The following is a 21,288-nucleotide window of genomic DNA, read 5'->3' as shown; positions in this document are numbered from 1 at the left end:
CATATCTCTATGCAAATTAAATTTAATTAAACGAAACATTGGTTCTAAGAATTCACACTCGACCGCAGCAATCAATATAGGTATCTTTACACATTATATCAATTTACCGGATTTTAACATGTGGTCTAAACAAATAATCCGCATCTCTACGCAATCAATGTTCACAAATCATCTAATTAGTGATCAAGTAATTAAATGTATTAAGAACAATATTAAAATCAACACAGAAAATAAAAAAGTACTAGAATCTCAATTGCATGAAATAAAGGGTTCCAAAAGATTACATTGTTCGCCCTAACATGAAATTTAACTACTCATAATAATGGAAGAAAAATAGGAGATTGTCTTAGAATACATCACCGAGTTTGAAATAAAGATGTGGAAGAAAAAATGGAATTCTTGCACCAAGATCTCCTTCCTCTTCCAATGAGTGCTTCCAATCTTCAATTTTTGGTGTTAATCTTCTTAAATTTCTCCCTTGAATCTCCCTTCTTGTTGTTTTTCTCTCCAATATGTCCAGCACGCATGGCTTAATTCCATAGATTTTTAGTGTGCGGCTCCCCCCCATTTAGGTCTTCAATCCTGTGTTTATATTGTCTTGGAGTTTAGGGAAAGATTTTGAGATGAGTTGGGCCGAAAAAGAATGGTAAAAACCTAAAAAAATTACTCTCGCACGGCGGCGCCTAGGCGCTGCGATTCGGGCGCCTAGGCGCTGACTTTCTGTCAAAATTTCAGCATCATGGCGCCTAGGCGCTGAGGGATAGCGCCTGGGCGCTGAGAACTACTTCGGTTGCACTGGACAGTTTTCAGTATTTTTATCATAACTTTTTTGTTCGACATCCGATTGAACTGATTCAAGATGCGTTGGAAATATAATCCAAAGGACTACAATTTTTCTTCAGGAATCATTCTCCAATTCGATCGTTTTCTATGTCAAAAATGAGTCTAAATATGAGACGAAAACTCCGGCGCAAAACTTTTTGGTTGGAAAATGATTTATGATCATATCTTGACTAAATTTGATCCTTTTGACACCTTCCTTTGTCCAATTGGCTTCTAGAACTCTCGGATCTTCATTTCAAGTTTCGACACGACTTTTGATTAATTGCATTTTAATCCTCGAACTTTGGATCTCTTACGTTTTGATCATTTCATCCAATTTCGCTAGCTTTTGCCTATTTCCTTCATTTGACCTCTTTTAGCTCTAGTTTTCTCCATTTCCATCAATCTACAAAACAACACCAAAATCACTTGTTAGCACTTCTAAAATACCCTCCAAGATAGCAAAATCATGAAATTAATGGCATAATATGATGAGTGTAAATCACTCATCAATTTTGGATGAATAAGTTGAAGTTAATAATTTAATGGGCCAATGCTTCAAGCTTTCAGTTGTGAAAGCGCCGGAAACAGAGGAAGATAAGAAGTTCAAAGAGAAAATTCCATCTAACAGTAGGGTGGTAAGTTTCATGTATGTAATTGTTTGCTTTAGGTCTGATCTAGCTTATTCTGTAAGCATAGTTAGCATGTTAATGAGTAATCTAGGTAAATCACATTAGCAAGCCATCATATGGGTGTTTCAATATCTAGCTGGTACAAGGCTTTTAGGACTAAAGTTTGGACAGAAGTGCAGCAAGTGATGTATAAGTTTTTCTTGACTCAAATTATGCAAGAAATGTGGATACAAGGAAGCATTTGATTGTTTTTGGTTTCACAGCATTTGGAGGGAGCCTTCAGTTGGAAGGCAAACATGCAACTGGCAGTTGCCTTATCAACAACTGCAGCTGAATATATTACAATGATTGAGGCAATGGAGGAAGCTATATGGTTGAAGGGCATATCTAAAGAGCTAGATAATGTTGTGAAGGGAGAGTCACAGTTCATTGTTATAAACAAAGTACCATTTACCTGGCTAAGAACCAGGTATACCTCGAGAGATCTAAACATGTAGACATGTGGCGATACTTTTTGAGGGACATCATAGCAGCTGAGAAGGTCCAAGGGGAGAAAATTTCAACCGACGAAAGTCCATCTGATTTGATGACAAAGCCTCTATCAACTACCAAGTTCGGACATTGCCTGGACTTTATCAATATGATTAATTGCTAAGTCCTGAGAGGGGGAGACAAGTGCGTAATTGGGAGAAGAAGGCATCTTAGAAGAGTAAATGATTGATAGGGTAGAGATGTGTTGTGAAGAATGCCAACCATTTTATAGGTGACGTCTGACTTAGTTAAGGAAAGATATAATTCCGTTAGAGGCCAAGCAGTTATGTCAACTAACACTAACATGTGTAATATTACAGAATCAGCAATAATGAATCATCTACTTGAAAAAATCTTTATGATATGGAGAAAAGAAAAAGTGTGCGAATAAGTGCTTGTATTATCTAGAGACTATTTTTTATTCATTATAAAGAATGCTCCCGACTTAAAATCTCTTGTGTTATTTATTCTTTTGATTGTTCCTTGTTTTGTTATTGGAAAGATTTGTAAGCTTTTACGTCAAGTTTGGCGTCTTTATCGGTTAAGACCTTCAACAACTCTAACTAATTGTATTAACATATTTAAACATATAATCATCTTATCATTTTCATTTGATTGGGTATGTATATATATTTATTATAAGATAAATATTACATGATTATCCAAATATTGTTAGGTTTTGTGACTCAAAAATGGTTAGGAGTCTTGTGAGAATGCGTATTTGATTTTTACTTAGAAAAGAAGATTGTATCCAAGTTGAATAAGGAAAGAAAATCCTTTCTCTATCGAAGTTCTATGCATAATTGTAATTTAATTTTAATAGATTTTCTTACCTTTTAGGACTCTTGTAGGGTTTGAAATGTGGCTCACAAATATAAGGCTCCTTTGCCAGTTTTGTTGCTAGTTAATATACATCGTTCCTCTACAATTAACTCTCTTTTTCTTCTTTACTTTTAATATTGTTTCTTGTTGTAATCTTTACTACTTTATATTGTGTCATTAATCTCATTTATTACAATTCATCAAGGTTCAACAAGTGGTATCAGAGCTTGGTTTTTCTTTTGTGGATTGATTGAGATTTTTCAGAGATGACTACCATAAAGTATGACATTCCACTATTGGATCGTAATACAAGATTTTCTTTGTGACAATTACAGATGAGGGCTATTCTAGCACAATTGGATTTGAACAATGCACTGCTAGGTTTTGAGAAGATGCCAGCTGATTGGATAACGGAAGAGATAACGGAGGGTTTGGAGGGCTTTATCCCTAATCCATTTTCATTTATCCAACAATATTCTGCATGATGTCTTGAAGGAGAAAATAGTTGCTGATTTGTGGTTAAAATTGGAGCAGTTATCCATGGTTAAAAGTCTCACGAGCAAACCAGCTAAACCAAAAGCTATATTTCCATCGCATAGCAGAAGGAAGGTCACTAGAGGACCATATTGCCATGTTCAATGAAATAGTTGCAGATCTGGAGACCTTGGAGGTTAAGTACGATGAAGAGGATCTGGTCTTGATCCTGTTGTGTCCGCTGCTTGGCTCTTGTATGTCGTTTCAGGATACCATTTTGTATAGTTGGGATACTTTGACTATAGACGACATCTATGATGCTTTGCACTCAAAGGAGAAGTTGAACCATTTGTTTGGAGCTATATCGAGGGATGAAGAAGCTCTTGTATCTCATGGTGTTCGATAGAAGTGCATATCAAAGAATAACAGCAATTTTTTTTTTTACTGCAGACGTAAGGGGCATATTGGAAGGATTATGATAAGTTGCAGGCTAAAGGTGATTTAGCTACAAATCATGGAGTGTAACCTTTGACTTCAGATAAAAATAAATGTAGTTGAGGTTTTTCAGATGACAGAGATGTGATGTTGACCTTGATATCTAATGTGGAATCTAGGAGTGACGAGGAGTAGATTCTTGATTCGGCATGTTTACATCATATGTGTTCCAATTGGAATTTCTTTCAGACATATGAGGCTACTCAGCAAGGTGGAGTTGTAATGAAAAACAACTAGTCTTGACGTATTGTTGAGATCGGTTGAGTCAGATTTAGGCTATGGGATAGGACGGTTAAAACAATTGATTATGTTCGACGTATATTAGACCTAAAAAGGAATCTCATCCTCCTTAGTACTCTGGATGCAAAAGGATATAAATTCTCTAGTGGAGGTGGAGTCTTGAAGATCCGAAAAGGTGTCCGGGTTGTACTGGAGGGATGAAAAAGGTCTCAGTTATACATCTTGCAAGGAGTGCAGAACCAATTAAGAGACATATACACAAATTCAGATCGTGGTGGATATTCAGTTTGGTACAATACCTCTTGTGATGGGCTCTGGTTCGGTTCAGAACATTATTGAGGGAGTGTTGGTGATCCGCTTTACCACTAATTTCAGCAGTTGCACTATGTTCAGGTTCTAGGGTTGGTTCTATTAAGCGTAGGTACCGTGGTGTCAGTGATGTCTATAACACTTTTGGGGACGTTGAAGGCGATAGTTCTAGCAAGTGGCTTTTTATTCAGGCATTTTGTATGGTTTTTGCTACAGGGTGTGCTTCAACCTAATTTGGTAGACATTAATTCCTTGGTAGAATTTTGGGAACCCGGGAGTAAAGTTCAGGTATCTCTTGTGGACACGTGTAGAGGATAATGGTTTATATACATAGTTTTGGTTACTATGTCGAGGAGATTGGCCATTTCATTTCAATGCAAACGGGTTTATTTCTCAGGTAGAAAATTATTTGTAGAGATCCACTCGTTGCACCAGAATTTGATTCAAGGTAGAGATTGTTAGGTTTTGTGACTCAAATATGATTAGGAGTCTTGTGAGATTGCGTATTTGATTTTTACTAAAAAGGAAGATTGTAGCGACGTTGAATAAAGAAAGAAAATCCTTTGTCGGTCGAAGTCCTAGACGCAATTGTAACCTAATTTTAACAGATTTTTTTACATTTTGGGACTCTTTAGCGGTTTGGAACGTGGCCAATAAATACAAGGCTCTTCTGTTAGTTTTGTTGAAGCATTATTGCCATGTCTGTAATTTTTCTCCATACTTCCAGTTAATATATATCGTTCCTCTGCGATTAACTCTTTTTGTTCTTCTTTACTTTCAATATTTTTTCTTGTTGTGATCAATACTTCATATTGTGTCATTAATCTTATTCATTACAATCCCTCCGGGTCAAACAAATACAGAGTTTCTAACAGATAAAGAATAAATCAAATTACATCCATCTTAATAGATACTATAGTAGAACGATAAGGCAACAATCTCAGTATGAACTAAATAATTATTAATAAATGTCTTAATGATTGATGATTTTGAGTGGTGATTGAATAATCCCCAAGTAGAATAATTCAGCTAAGTGGTGGTTTCCTTGCTGAAAGATGATTTTGAGTTCCTGAACATTATTTCTTCTGAAAGCAATTTTGCAAACCTTCAGGACAAAATAAATAGGACAATTGTTAAAATGAGTAGAAATGAATTACAAATATGCTAAATAGTAGTAATTTAACCTTTTTAATGTTGATTCATACCTTTTCAAAGCATCCTCATTTGTTCCACCGTTTTCAATTGGCTCAAATAGACCTGAATCTAAGTTTACCCTTGAAACTGGTTTCTTCAGTAAACTGTGGCCAATTTCAACCAGTTTGTTCAGGTTTTTCTTTGTCGCAGCATCAACTGAAGTGGCCGTTCCAATTAAAGTGTCATTCCTTCATCAAATTAAAGAGAGAGAGAAAATGTCAGTTCCCACAAAAGGTAAACAACAAATTACAAAACATGGGGGCTTAATACAATTTAAATAAACAAATTTGTTCTAGATGAGATCGTACATATTAGTATTAGAGGAGGCAAATGTTCGGAATCTACTTAACATGTGCAACGAAAATTAAAACAATTTTCGATTCCCACCAAGAATCACCTTTGTGTTTAGATAGAAATCGTGATAAAATTGTATATTTTTCCAGACCTGCAAACCTTTTGCTTTTCTTTTTCTTTTGTTGAAATATTGATTCGTTATCCACAACTGTCTAATTGTCCAGCCTCCAATGGTGATCCACACAGAGAACAAGATTGTAGCTACCAGGGTTGTCTCCTCTTGTGCTAGCAAGAATAATTATGAGAAAAACCACATATGGATTGAAATACCCTAGCAATGTATTTATATAAGCCCAAACATGCCTGGCCTGGCCTAGCCCGGTCCAATATTTAATTAAATCCGGTCCGTGAATTAATTAATCCAATTAATCAATTCGGGCCTATAAATAACCAACCTAATTAATTAATTTGACACAACGATTGTCAAATTAATTAATTGACAAATTGCAATCTTCCAATTCTCTTTTGTGTGTGACCCATCAGGTTCCCAATCACGGGTCTAACGACGTGAAATATTATTTTGATCTAATCAAAATTGATAAATTAAAACACCCTTTTAATTTATCATCAATTTACACTCGTCGTCCCAGATTAACATCTAGCAATGTGTCAGGGCAATACATGTGACGGAAAATGTTACATGGTATGACAAAACCAAACTCGTTCATTTACCATGAAACTATAATCCCTTCGTCAATATGATCTGATCAATAATGAGATATGGAAGTGCGTCAATCTCGATTATCGATCATTTCTTTCACTCCACTAGTAAGTCAATATAAGTTGAAAACTTCTTTTCTACTTTTGAGTACACCTTGGCCAAGGATTTCATCATCGACTTAATTGAATGAAACGCAGATCATAATCTCTTACTATTTAAGAGTGACAAATCCTTTATTAGTCAATCACAACCTTCATACGATTTTTGACGTACCCCAACGATATCGTATTAACAGCCCTTTGCAGAGCAACATCCAACACTGTCAAAGTATGACTGTCCTCATATAAGTTACCATGACGACCTCAAGTCAAAGGACCAATTCCACTATGGAATGTTACAGATTAACCACTGACACTCAAATAGTTATCCATGTGGAATTTCTCGGTGGGTCTCCAATGTTTTGTTCTATAACAAAACATCAACATGTTCATTTAGTTTCACCACACTTTAGCTTGTGAGATTAGCTACTTACTTCACAAGTAAGAAATGCCACACGTGATGGTCTATCCGTAATAACGATATCCTTATCTTGTTATAACTTACAATCACGGTTGATTTAAGATTCAATAAGATGTAATTTGTATCTCACAATCACAATTCCTTGTGATTAACAAATTACGAAGATTTGAATCTACAGACTATATTATTTATTTAATTGTCTATTAATTAAATAATAGATCTACCATTAAATTGCATTAGTTATATATCAAAAGTATTTATGTCCAGAGTTGATTGGACCTAGGGTATAATACTTACAAACTCCCCATTGCACTAGATCCAATCACTTATGTATCCAATATTATAAGTCTACATGACGATCATGTTTATGCTAAGACAACTCTTCATCAGTAGATCTGCAATATTGTTAAATGTGGGAATTTTTTCTTCTCTTTATGTCATTTCTATGTATTATCTCTCTGATGAGATTATACCGCCTTAATACATGTTTGGATCATTGATGAGACCTTAGTTCCTTCGCTTTCGCAATGGCTCTATTGTTATCACAATATAATGGCATGTGATCAACAATATCAGGAACTACTCCAAGTTCATTTATGATGTATTTATGAACATCATGATCCAGATTGCAACTCTTTGCTACTTCTGAAGTAATCATATATTAAGTTTCTACTATTAATCAATGGTTGCTTCATATTTGGAACCTTTCCAACATACCGCTTAAGAGTAAACCAGTTTCTCTATATCTTGAGAAGATTTCATCTGTGTAAATTGGGATGAGTTAAGCAATCTTCTAGATCTACCTCTATAGATCAAGTTGCTTCTCCCATATCGTTCATGAATAAATCCTTTAACAACCATTATTTCAAGGATTGAAACATAGGGATGTTGTTTTCTATAATATTAGGAATACGACAATGCTCCTACTATGTTCTTGTAAACACACAATTCATCTTCAAATTTGATAAAATCAATCACTTTGACTTTTTCATCAAATCGAAGATTTTAGCTCCATAGAGATTTATCTTAACCTATAGTTACAATATGCAACTGTTGCAAGTAAAACCCGAATGAACTTCAGCAAAGCCACAGGAGAAAGGTTTCACCAAGGTCAACACTTAACCTTTGCTTCTAATCTTGCTTTATATATAGGAATATTTCCATCCATATCGACCTTTTCCTTGTAAACTATTTACAAAACCTTATGGGTTTTATTCCATCAAGAGGCTCGACCAAGGTCCAGACCTTGTTCACATACGCCGAGTTCATATGGAGTATCATGGCCTCTTGCTGTCTCTTTTAAGTCAACACTTGACTTTATTTTGGTTCAATTAGTAGGTTCATCATCCTGAATCAGTAATACTTGATTAGTAATCACGAATTCGCACCTTCTTGAAGGTCGAATGATTCTACTAGACTCACATAGAGCTAACATGTCCTCAGGAGTCTTCACTTCCTGATCAAGAGTATGTCCCATATCAGATATGTTATCAAACTCGGATTTATCTACTTGGTTAACAATATTTGTGGACACTTGAACTCTTTCATATTCTATTTTGCTCCCACTGTCCTCCCCTAGAGTAAACATTTTCTCCAAGAAGACGATATGTTGTGAGATGAAGACTTTCTTCACAATAATAGAATTTATATTCAAATATCTGCTTTGAATATCCCACATATATGTATTTATCGAATTTAGTCTCAAACTTATCCGATTTAAGGCGCTTCAAATAAGCGTTATGGCCCAAAACTTTCATATGAGATAAATTGGGACTATTCCCTTTCCATAACTCGTATGGAGTTCTGTTAACCAACTTAGATGTGACATAATTTAGTGTGTTGCACACTGCAATCAGTGCATGACCCCAAAACGATTTTTGGAGATTTGCATGGCTTATTATTTATCGCACTATATTTAAAAGTTAATTATTCCTCATTTTAGATACACCACTATGCTGCAGTGTATGTGGAGGAGTCCACTGCATGAGAATCTCATACTCTCTTAGATAATCTAGATTTTATCTTTAAAATACTCTCACTTGATCGAATCTTAATGTGAGAGTATATTAACCTATTTGTTTGTCTACATCTAGTTTGAATCCCTTGAACTTTTCAAGAGTTTCATGTTTGAATTTTCATCAAGTATACATGATCATTGATGAAATAAGAGAAACATTACCTGATATTAATTGACATGACACGAGTCCATATGTATCACTATACATTAGACCAGTAATTATGCTGACCTTTCTTCTTTTCAAGTAAAAGAAGATTTGGTCATTGTATCAGACATGCATAATTTGTAATTGTCAAAATCAATTAATCCCAAATATACATCTCTGTGTACCATTGGAATTGCTTTTCATCTATATGACAAAGTCCGCCATGCCAAATTTAGATAATAATTAGATTATCGTATTTATGTCTTATAAATTCTATACTCATTATAGAATTCTTCGTATTAAAGAATATAAACGACGTTTTGTAATTTACCATAGCCATTAGAATCTTTATCAAGATAAACAAGAACAACAATTGTCCTTAAAATTAAAATAGTTATGTCGGAACATGAAATTCATTTTAATGTTCCAACTATGGTGGATATAAAGCGACATTTCTCTAATTCCAATACTAAACCAAAAGGCAATGGCAAGAAGTATATTCCTAAAGGCAATGCAACAACCTTTGCTCATCTCCAACGTGTAGGTTAACTTCTCTCTTTCGCAGTGGTCTACTTCTATTTAGTTTCTCCATATTTGTATAAATATGAGATTTACATCTGGTATGAAATACCTAAGAAACTCGTGAAGTAGACGTAAGCCATGCAATATTCCTTCCAATGACCTTTCATTCTATAATAAAACCAAGAGTCATCAGATTTGGTATTGTCCTTTGCTTAGATTGTCTTAACCATATTGGATGCTTTCCTTCCCAAAGTCCATTTAGACTTTCTCTTAATACCTTTAGAGGAATCAATGGTTTGCCCACTACCAACTTTGACAAAGGGCTTAACAGTCCTAAGCATGTTAAGCAACTTAATGAGTATGCATTCGAACTTATTCATATCATAATTCATAATTAGTATGAATAACTCTATGACAGAGATTGCAGAGCTAAATCAATACTTAGTTCATAATTAATGATTGAACTCAGTTGAAACACTTCTCATGTCAATCATCTTCAGTACATGAGGATTGACTGAAAATTCTTTTGTTATTTTGCACCGGTATAGTTGTTTGAAAGTCTCATATCCTTCCACACATGATTATTATCATACAACTTTTTGTAATGAAGAATTATGTGTTAACATATATACTCTCAAGTTGCTTTTGTAACTCGAGTGATCGAGTGATATAGTTGCAGGTATCACATACGTTGCAATACTATTGTCATCACTGCGTTTATTATAGCAGCCACCTCTTCCTTAATCGAGTCATCACCAGGTGTCTCTGCAAAATGGCTATTTAAGGACAACCAACTTTCTCATACTTGAGAACAATTCTCAAATTGCAATGCCAATCAAAAGATTTAATTTAGTTATTGGCATCCAATATGCCTCTCAAATACACATGGTCACTCACGATTCAATAAATATGTATGACGAAAAGAAAAAGAATAATATATAAAATGTATAAATTAATTTAACATGGACTTTTATTAAATTAATTATACTCCCACTGTTTAACTAAAATTTATGACCCTCTTACATAAATTTATGGAGTCCATACTTGACTCCCAGTGGGCTGGGATCCCATCTATTATATTAAGAGCTTGAGTGTACTCAACAAGCCTTAATATAACATTTGGGTAGATACCATGATCAATTGTATCTCCATCCAACTCCCAGATCATTAAGCTGACAACTCTTTGTTTTCACACATCATATGTATTAGCTTAACATACCTCTAAAATTTATCTCCTTGAGTTTACTCAGCAAAAGATAAATTTTACTTAAGTCAAACCCGTCATTCAGAAATATCAAATATTTCATAGTGTCAAACATATCCCTAATGGACTAGCCTTGAGTGTACTCAACAAGTTGAGACGATTTGGGATTCTGATTTTTCACTATATTGATGGAAGACGATTATAAATGTGACTTAATATTTTATGGAAGGATTTTGCATTGAAATGTCTCATCGTAACAATAATATATATTTTATTATACATCTACCATGCAAATAAATATATATGACATAATATATAGTGTGGATGATTATGGACTTTACTATCTAGTCTTTCCGAGCCATAAGGAAGACTAGTTGGTCAATTTCTAGTTTTTATTACATTGATCAGTATCAATTCACCATCTCCGTGGTCTCCTCCTCTTCTTGTTTTTTCAATTAGTCCAGTTGCAACCTGTATCCTATACTAGTTAGCACACATGCCTAAATGAAATTGGACTCGTAGGCCCATAGCAACAATAATAATAACGGACTCATAGGTCCAAAATTATTAAAAGCTCACAAGCCCAAAATAATAACAATAATAACAGCCTCGCAGGCCCACAAAACAACAAGAATAAAAATCAACAATTCAACACATCCATATGGTAAAGTCCATAATCATCCACTAATAATACATTATTCATCACATAAATGTACGTATATATAAAATATCTAATATTAAATCATAACACGTTTCAAGTTTCTAGCAATTAAGATTGTCTAAACTCTTTTAGAGTTATGGATCAGAACAATTAAATAATTAATTAATCATATTAATGAATTATTTAATTAGTGGGCATGTTTAATTAAAATCAAATTTTAATTAAATACCGAATTAGAGTCTAACTCTAATTCCAAGAAAATTTTAGGGCAACACAATTTAATTAAAATCAAATTTTAATTAAATGTCATATTAGAATCCAATTCTAATTTCAAAAATATAATCAGGAGAATAATTAATTAAAATCAAAATTTAATTAAGTATTAAATTAAAGTCAAACTCTAATTTAAATTGAAATAATATTTTAATCTAGGATAACACTCCTAAATAAAATAAAAATTCAATTGGGTCAAAGTTTAATGTTTAAGTCAAAATCCAACTTTAACGAAAATATAAAATGTCGTCAATTTTAAATAAAATTTTAATTAGGGTCAAAATTAAATTTGGGTCAAACCCATTTAAAGTTCAAATTTAAAACGATTTTAAAATTCAAATTATTCACTTTCAAAATTTTCAATTTGACCCAAGGCTTAAAATTAAAAACAAGCCCTTCCAATTTAACAAATTGCAGAACAGGCCCTTGTTTTAAAATTGCAACTTTGTCCCTTTTATTAAATTGCAAAAGGGGCCTTCAATTTCTCAAATTGCATCTCAGTCCCCATCTCCAATTACTACACACCCGAACAAGAAAAAAAATTAATTTTTATTTTTTATTATTTATTATTTTTATTTTTTGTTGTTGGCACCGGCATCGCCGGTCGGCGCCACAATAACCCCCCTGCGATAGGAGCCACCTAAGCAGCGGCTCTTGCCGCAACAACAGCATTTTCACGCTACTGTGGAGGCAGCAGGTGCCGCTGCATTGCTGCTGCTGCTTCTTCCCGCCGACAGCAGTTGCCGATTTTTAGATTTTTTTTTTTTATAAATATTTAAAAACAGATTTCATATAGTATTCCAATCCAAGATATTATTTCCCATTCAAAATCAAACTTTGAGTATGAAAAATTCTTTTCTTAATTGCTAAAACAAGAAAAACAATTAACTTTTAATTGTTTCAACATGCAAAGAAATTTCTACAAAGTAAGCTCTGATACCACTGTTGGGAATCTACTAAACATGCACAGTGGAAATTAAAACAATTTTCGATTCCATCCAAGGATCGCCTTTGTGTTTAGATAGAAATCGTGAAAAATTGTACATTTTTCCAGATCTGCAAACCTTTTGCTTTTCTTTTTCTTCCTGCAATATTGATTCACCATCCACAGCTGTCCAATTATCCAGCCACCAACGATGATCCACACAAAGAACAAGATTGCAGCTACCAGAGTTGTCTCCTCTTGTGCTAGCATGAATAATTATGAGAAAAATCACATATGGATTGAAAAACCTTAGCAATGTATTTATATAAACCCAAACGGGCCTGACCTGGCCCGATCCAAATATTTAATTAAATTCGATCCGTGAATTAATTAATCCAATTAATCAATTTGAGCCTATAAATAACCAACCCAATTAATTAATTTGATCCAATGATTGTCAAATTAATTAATTGACAAATTGCAATCTTCCAATTCTCTTTTGTGTGTGACCCATTAGGTTCCTGATCACGATGCCTAACGACGTGAAATATTATTTTGATCTAATCAAAATTAATAAATTAAAACATTCTTTTAATTTATCATCAATTCACACTCGCCGTCCCAGATTGACATCTAGCAATGTGTTAGGGCAATATATGTAACGGGATATGTCACGTGGTATGGCAAAGCCAAACTCTTTCGTTTACTATGAAACTATAATTCTTTCGTCAATATGATCCGATCAATAACGAGATATGGAAGTGTGTCAATCTCGATTATCGATCATATCTTTCACTCCACTATTAAGTTAATATAAGTCGAAAACTTCTTTTCGACTTATGAGTACACCTTGGCCAAGAATTTCATCATCGACTTAATTGATGAAATGCAGATCATAATCTCCTACACCGCCAAAGTATGACTGTCCTCATATAAGGTACCATGACGACCTCAAGTCAAAGGATCAATTCCACTACCGAACGTTAGAGATTAACCACTGACACTCAGATAGTTATCCGTGTGGAATCTCTCGGCGGGTCTCCAATGTTTTGTTCTATAACAAAACATCAATGTGTTCATTTAAGTGTCACCACACTTTGGATTGTGAGATTAGCTACTTACTTCACAAGTAAGAAATTCCACACATAATGGTCTATCCGTAATAACGATATCCGTATCTCGTTATTACTTATGACCACGGTAGATTTAAGATTCAATCAGATGTAATTTGTATCTCACAATTACAACTCCTTGTGATTAAAAAATTACGAAGATTTGAATCTACGGATTCTATTATTTATTTAATTGTCTATTAATTAAATAATAGATCTGCCATTAAATTGCATTAATTATATATCAAAAATATTTATGTCCAAAATTGATTGGACCTAGGCATAATACTTACAGCAAATGTCTTATATTAAACAGTATTCAATGCCAAAAATTTATGTACTTGTTAGTCCTTCAACGATAAATTAGTGTAAAAAACCGATTTGTTGAAAACAAAATTTAAGTAAGTAAATTGCTATCATAAACTTGACCTTTTACATGAGATAGTTTGACAACGATCTTACTTGAATTCTAAGGTAGTTTTCTTTAGAATGAAATGCTTCAAAAACAGTGGAAATATGTAGATCCACCATATCGGCACTGGCTTGAGTGATAACATCTGTTATTGGAGTGGAACTTCCATTCAGCAACCATCCAAAAATTCCCCATTTGGCTGCCTTTTGAGCACTATATTTCTTCTGTGCCTTTGACGATCTAGTGCCCACTGAGATGACTAAAAGGCGTCCATAATCCATAGGCTTAATTGGGAAGAAATCTGGATTTTTCTCCAAAATTTGTTTCGTAATTTGGTTGATGGCAACTAATGCCTGCAAAAATATAAAGTTTGAGAAAACATAAGATTTTAATATTTCTGTTTTTATGAGTAAAAGAAAGAGAAAATTACACAAAATAAATAATTCTTGTGTAAAGAAGAAAAACTATGTAAAAAGAGTTTGGTATCATAATGGTTCATCCATTAATTTAGCAGAAGCGTTCCGCACTAGATTTATTTGAAGTTAATAATTTTGACTTCTATAAAATTCGAAAACAGTGTTTAGTATTCAATGAGCTATTTATTTCTGAATGATCTGTGTGATTTAGATATATAGTATATTTATTGAGGAGGAAAAAAGAAAACCATTTTTTGAAACCAATAGTGAGAGTTAAGGGATGACTAGTATGGATTTCAACTTTGAATTGTTGTGATAAGGATGTCCATATATAGTATATTGAAACAATCAAATAAAGTATTCATCAAACGATGAAACATTGAAGGGTTGCGAGAAGGACGTCCATGACATTCAATGATACTGATGCAGATGTATGTTTAAGTATACATATACGTGCATACATACATACATACATACATATATATATATATATATACACACACACACACACATAGAACTGATATACTCATAACCATTGCTGAGTATACACTGAGCTTCATTAACAAGGTGCCTCATTTAATTAATTGGTAGATAAATTTATGGTGGATATTAAGAATTAAATTTGATTTGTTAAATTAATGTTCCATCTCATGTTTTTTTGTATAATGCTCAGTAGATTATTTATCTATATATAATAGCGTAATAATATTAATGATAAATAGTTTACCGGATTATTGGCAGCAACACCACCATCTACGAGGTTGAACTCGCCTACCTCGCCTAGTTTAAATTGGTTCTTGAAATAATATGCAGGAAGATAAGTTGGAGCTGCAGATGTGCCAATGCATATATCTAAGAGTCGAGCGTCTAATGATGGCGTCCCTATAGACTGTACATACACATATACAGACTTAATTATATTAAATTCCCCATTTGTCTCAATTCTTTTCGTACCTGATGTAAATCTAACTCAAGTTCTAGAAAGTTGAGTTGTTCGTGAACTATGTGAGATTTGAAAACATGGATTTCGAAATGGAGTTTCCAATTGATAATAATTTAAAAACAATGGTAATAGAATAACAGTCGTAATATTAATTCATCAATGAAATAAATTAAATATTTGGAATTAATGCTACAAATAATCATAGATGAAAAATGATGTAATGAGTACTCTGCTTATCTTATACTAAGAATCGATAATATGACCAATGAATTGATATGTGATGCCATGCTATTTAATATGAAATAAGCAATGGTGCTCAATCAATATTTTGGTAGTATGTTATAAAAAAAAATTAAAGAAATAATAAACTTATATTGGTGATACCAACAAGAACTCCTTCAGCAAATAGCGAAGTCGACATTGTCGAAGATTGCCAATGACATCCATCCATGACAATATATCATTGGTAGTTAGTGACAAGGGTGAATCAATGATAAGCAATGATATGAGCGTTAATAATTCCATTCAAATCATGACAAATATTTATTTTCATCAGAATTCACTCCAAATAATAATGTATGCGCTATTGGAGGATTTTTTTTACCGGGTTTCAATTATTTTTAAATAACCCTGCATAAATTGTGCAATGGGCCCTGAATGGCTTGAACCACCTCTAGTTTTATATTTACAATATAATGATTGGTTTGCTAGAATAGTACAATTTCAAGTTTTCAGATGGAAAATAGGAACATGCAATAATATCAGCACCCTACCGTTTCGAGGGAAAGGAATTATGAAAAGAAAGGTAGACCTGGTATGTAGAGAAAACAATAGGTTGCAAACTCTTGATGTTAAATGTTGGAATGACAATATTAGTTAATGTCTCATCCAGCCGAGTCTCCCCTAGTTTCTCTCTCATAACTTTGTGAAGGTACTCTCCATCGTACTTTGGTCCAACAAAGGATTTCAATAGTCTTCCGACCAATCCCAGTAAGCCATTTCATTTGGAAACCAATAGAAACATGTATCCTCTTCAATATCTAACATGATCATAAAATCAATAAGATTTATATAAAATATAACTTTTTGTTATACTTTAAAAGTATAGTCTATACCAGTTTTGAGGAAAATTTCTAAAGGAATGCTCAAGGTAAAAGGGTTTGATATCTTTAGCTGCAAACAAAGGACGATTATCTTTGTCCGGAGTAGTTAACATGGCAGTAACTAAACCTCCCGTGCTCGTTCCTGCAGTTACATCAAAGTAATCTGAAAGTCTTGCATCCTCGCCGTCGAGCACCTGAAAATGAATACATGGATCGATATAGAATATTAGATATGCATTTTGTTGTGGAATCTTTAACATCTCTTTCATTTCAAAATTTGGTCAACTTGGTATTAGATATCGAGTTTAACTAGCAACTGATAGGGTTTCTTTAAAGCTTTATTTTAATATGTTGGTGTTTGTCTGTGATTAATTTTGACCGTAAATACAAATGTTAGATCGTTGGCAAAATAATTATAGTAGTAATTTGGTCAAGTAATCCGTGTAAAGAACAAAATTAAATAAATAAATATAATAACTTGAACTTTTAATTGGGATATGATTAACACCCAAAAATTGACATTGTCCTTTTTCAGAACTTTCATAAAATAATGAATCCGACACTAACGTGATTGAACAAATTAAAAATGAAAACTTAAAGAAACATGTGTCTGTTTTCTAGCAAAGACAAAGTAGTATTCGAAAGATACTGAGCTAAAAGCTAGCTGCTAAATTGTTCATTAAAATTATCCCCGGTGTCAAGACTTAAAAGAAGAACGATTCCATTTGCCCTAAATGTTAATGCACTCACTGAAGAAAAAAATTAAATAAATTGATGAATCTTCTTCCGAACAACTTAAACTTTCACTGGAACCCACATGTTTAACAAATATTTTCTTTCTTTTTTTCTTTTTTTTTTTCGAACAGGGAAAATAGAATAAAAAGCTATCTAAATGTTACTTACCTGAAGTTGAGATTCAAGATATTCAAGGATAGTCGCAGGAATAATTCCTCTAATACCACCCCCATCAATGCTCAGAATTGTGATTAGATTTCCATAAGTAGGGGGCCGTATTTGAGCTGATGATGAACCACTCTTCATTATTATAAAGAAATTAAAGAAGATATAAAAGCACTTTTAAGATTTCCTGTCTTTGCTTTTGGAAATTACTTATGTATATAGGGGATATATTTATAGCTCTGATCAGGACTAATTACGTATGTATGGAGGCTAAAACTGCCGTGAAAAATAAGAACTATTATAAATTGGAGCATTGGTCAGAGGCTGTCTATTTTACATAGGCGTGGAAATTTTCTCGAAACAAGTTATTGTAATGATTTTGAATACATCTTCCATTCATTGACTTGGGACACATGATGACTTTGTCACTCTTCCTTTATAAGTCGATTTTAAGGGTCCATTATAATATTTATTGTAGTAAAATCTCATAATTTTCTTATGACCATTTTGTTTTTCTAATCTAGTTATAATTCTCAAAAAGGATAAGTGAAATATATATTTCTGGACAGTAGACTTTCATTAATTAACTGGTCGAACGATTTGTAATCTTGATCTACAGTTTATTAATTTTGTTTATGCTTAGTAACAACCTAAAAATTAAGGATTTGAGACGCTACCAAAAGATTTATTTATAAAATGGTCAATGTTATTTTAAACAACTTATGGCTCATAATTTTAAATTTCTAACTGGCACATCCTTAAAAGTCAAATAAAGTTGGATTTATGACAACTAAATTTGTAAATTTCATACTGTTAAAATATTTTCTCTTAATATAATCAACTACTTACTGTTATGAAAATCTCTATAGATAAAATAGAAATAGTATGCACAAAATATTAACTAGCCATATTTTTAATTCTTCCTCAAATAAAAATAATGATAATGAGGCATATTTTATTTATTCCTTTGCAATGAGTAAAATAAGACATCAACTTCACCAATTTAATATTATTATTGTGGTTTCATAAATTTGACATGCATGGGAATGCTAGTTAACCCCCAATGTTTAAATCTCCAATTTTTTACATGTTGGGCACTCAAGACAACATATGGAAAGTAATGTGACAACCGTTTTGACCATGTGCGATAAATTATGGGAAAATCTCATAGTAAAGTACATAAAAATAGGATTTAACAAGGACTAGTTAGTAAAGACATATCTAAATACTTTTAAGCAATGCAACCGGTAGAAAAAATTAACATTCATTGGAAACTTTATTTAAAGTGCGATCTACATATATTCATGTGCAAATAAAAACGTACGAGAATTCAGTTATAAAGAAATGTCTATTGCAATAAACATAAAAAAATAAAATTACATGCTAAATTCTAGATTTTTTTGTCCAACAAAACGAGGTACAACCACTCAATCGAATCACCACGCTCCGACACGACCCGATCTAACCTGTGAGCTGTAGGGAAAAGGGTGAGTACATGGAAATACTCAGTAGGATATAAAAATTTATGGTGTGATCCCGTTTAAAAATCTTAAAACATGCATTAGAAAATCATACCGTCTCATATCTTTAAATTCGGTAAGAGCTCATATCATATCATATTGTTGTAGCGGAATGGCCATATCATTCATATCATAACATATCATATCATAACTTTAACTTTCATGAGTATAAAATTCATTAGCATGAAAAAAAATATTTAAACGAGAAAAAAAAATATTGCACCTCAGTATCCTACCTTGTAAGGTTGAATAAATTCTTGAAAGACGAAATCCAAAAATTAAGTTTCAATTCTTCTAATTTTCTTGACCGCCTTATAAAAAATTGAGAATGTCTTCTGCCAACTGCTTATGTATGTATGTTTGTGGTAATATGGGACTCTTTATGTGCTTTATTTTTGCTAGAGATAAATACCTTTTTTCAATTTGCCATGCACGTGAGTATGTATATGTGTGTGTGTGTGATGAGTTTTGGTGCAAGTAGAATTATACGGTGGTGGAAACGTGTGGAGATAGTGGGTAAATGGGACAAAGTTGAGGAAACCGTATGTGTAATCAAAATACTAGACCAAATCTTACCAACTAACCATACCTCCCAACAATCAATTTATTACCATACACGTGGCCAACAAATTGAAACTAGAATTAATAAAGTCTCTCTCTCTCTCTCTCTCTCTCTCTCTCTCTTCTTATATATATTTATTATTATTAAAAATATTCAATCCTAACCTACTCAAGATTCTTCCCCCCTTTAATGTGACTTGAGAGAAATTAAATTCATTAAATAATCAATTAAAATATAATTGTAAAGCTATATCTTTTGACCTCGATAAATTGGGCTCCACTAATCCAAATTAACTTTTTCTCGAGCCTAACATGAATAATTAATTACGACATATCCAACGAACCCAATGTTCATATACTTATTATCGCTCCAATAGTATCTACATTTTAAGCCAAATAAAATCGAAATTTACTTTATATATACTTTAGTCCCTAAACTTTCAAAACATTAAAATATAGTATACGAAAAATCAAATTCTAATCAATGAAATTTTGGGACGTTACAGGTTTTTTCTCATCCTTGCACCTGAAAATTATGATATATTGTCTTTTAATAGTAATACTAAATGGTGAAAGAAATTACGGGCACTCAACTTATTAATTTGCAATTGACCTTGAGATTTTTTTTTATTTTTTAAACTAAAAAATTGTATTAATTTAAATTACCGCAAATAGCCAGAAATAAAAATAGAGGGATACAAGCAAATCAAGAACTAACCGTTTGACTAAAATTAGCTATAAAAGCTAGATAGCTCCAAGAACAGCAAGACATTTTATTCCTCGAATAAACAGAGACAGGAACCACAATATTATAATTAACGATATTGTGTTATTTATATTTCATAAAATCTCTCCTTTTGTGTCTATTGATTAACAATATTTTATATGTGCCAGTTTAGTGGATAAAAAGAAATATACTCATGGAGGCATACATATAACTGACCAAAAACTACATACATTCCTTGTATAGATGTTTTGATGGCGGGATGACTAGATGGAATAGTGTTGGGAATCTACTTAAACATGCACAGCAAAAATTAAAACAAATTTCAATTCCCACCAACGATCTCTTTGTGTTCAGATAGAAATTGTGATAGAAAATCGTACCTTTAAAAATTCTACAAACATTTTGCCATTCTTTTCGTTCCAACAACTTTGATCTATCACCCACAACTGTCCAATTGTCCAGCCTCCAACAATGATCTACACAGAGAACAAGATTGCAAGATTAGAGTTTTCTTCTTGTGCTAACAAAAATAATGAATTCTCACCAGATTTGAAAACCCTAGTCATATTTATGTAAGCTCAAACATGCTTAGCCTGAACCGGTCCAACATTTAATTAACCCATTTAATTGAATCCGATCCGTGAATTAATTACTCCAATTAATTAATTCAGACCTATAAATAAGCAACCCAATTAATTAATTCATCCAACGCTTATTAAATTAATTCATTGACAAATCACAATCTACTAGTTCTCCTTTTGTGTGAGACCCATCAGGTTCCAAATCATTATGTC

The 21,288-nt window shown here is 32.9% G+C and overlaps 1 protein-coding gene across 1 annotated transcript in view; it reads right to left on the bottom strand.

Annotated features, from left to right (window-relative positions):
* LOC111394180 (patatin-like protein 2) overlaps positions 1 to 17,842 on the bottom strand; it is a 47,924-nt gene extending 30,082 nt beyond the window's left edge. Inside the window, exon 1 of the mRNA XM_023019947.1 lies at positions 17,690 to 17,842. Coding sequence (XP_022875715.1) covers positions 17,690 to 17,827 — 138 coding nt within the window. The 5' untranslated portion in view covers positions 17,828 to 17,842. The remainder of the gene's footprint in view (positions 1 to 17,689) is intronic.
* Between the last annotated feature and the right edge of the window lie 3,446 nt (positions 17,843 to 21,288).

The sequence above is a fragment of the Olea europaea genome, chromosome 5, assembly GCF_002742605.1.
Source record: "Olea europaea var. sylvestris chromosome 5, O_europaea_v1, whole genome shotgun sequence".
NCBI classification, from domain to species: Eukaryota; Viridiplantae; Streptophyta; class Magnoliopsida; order Lamiales; family Oleaceae; genus Olea; species Olea europaea.
Note: the sequence above shows the minus strand (reverse complement) of the source record. Positions and strands in the feature narration are given on the sequence as shown.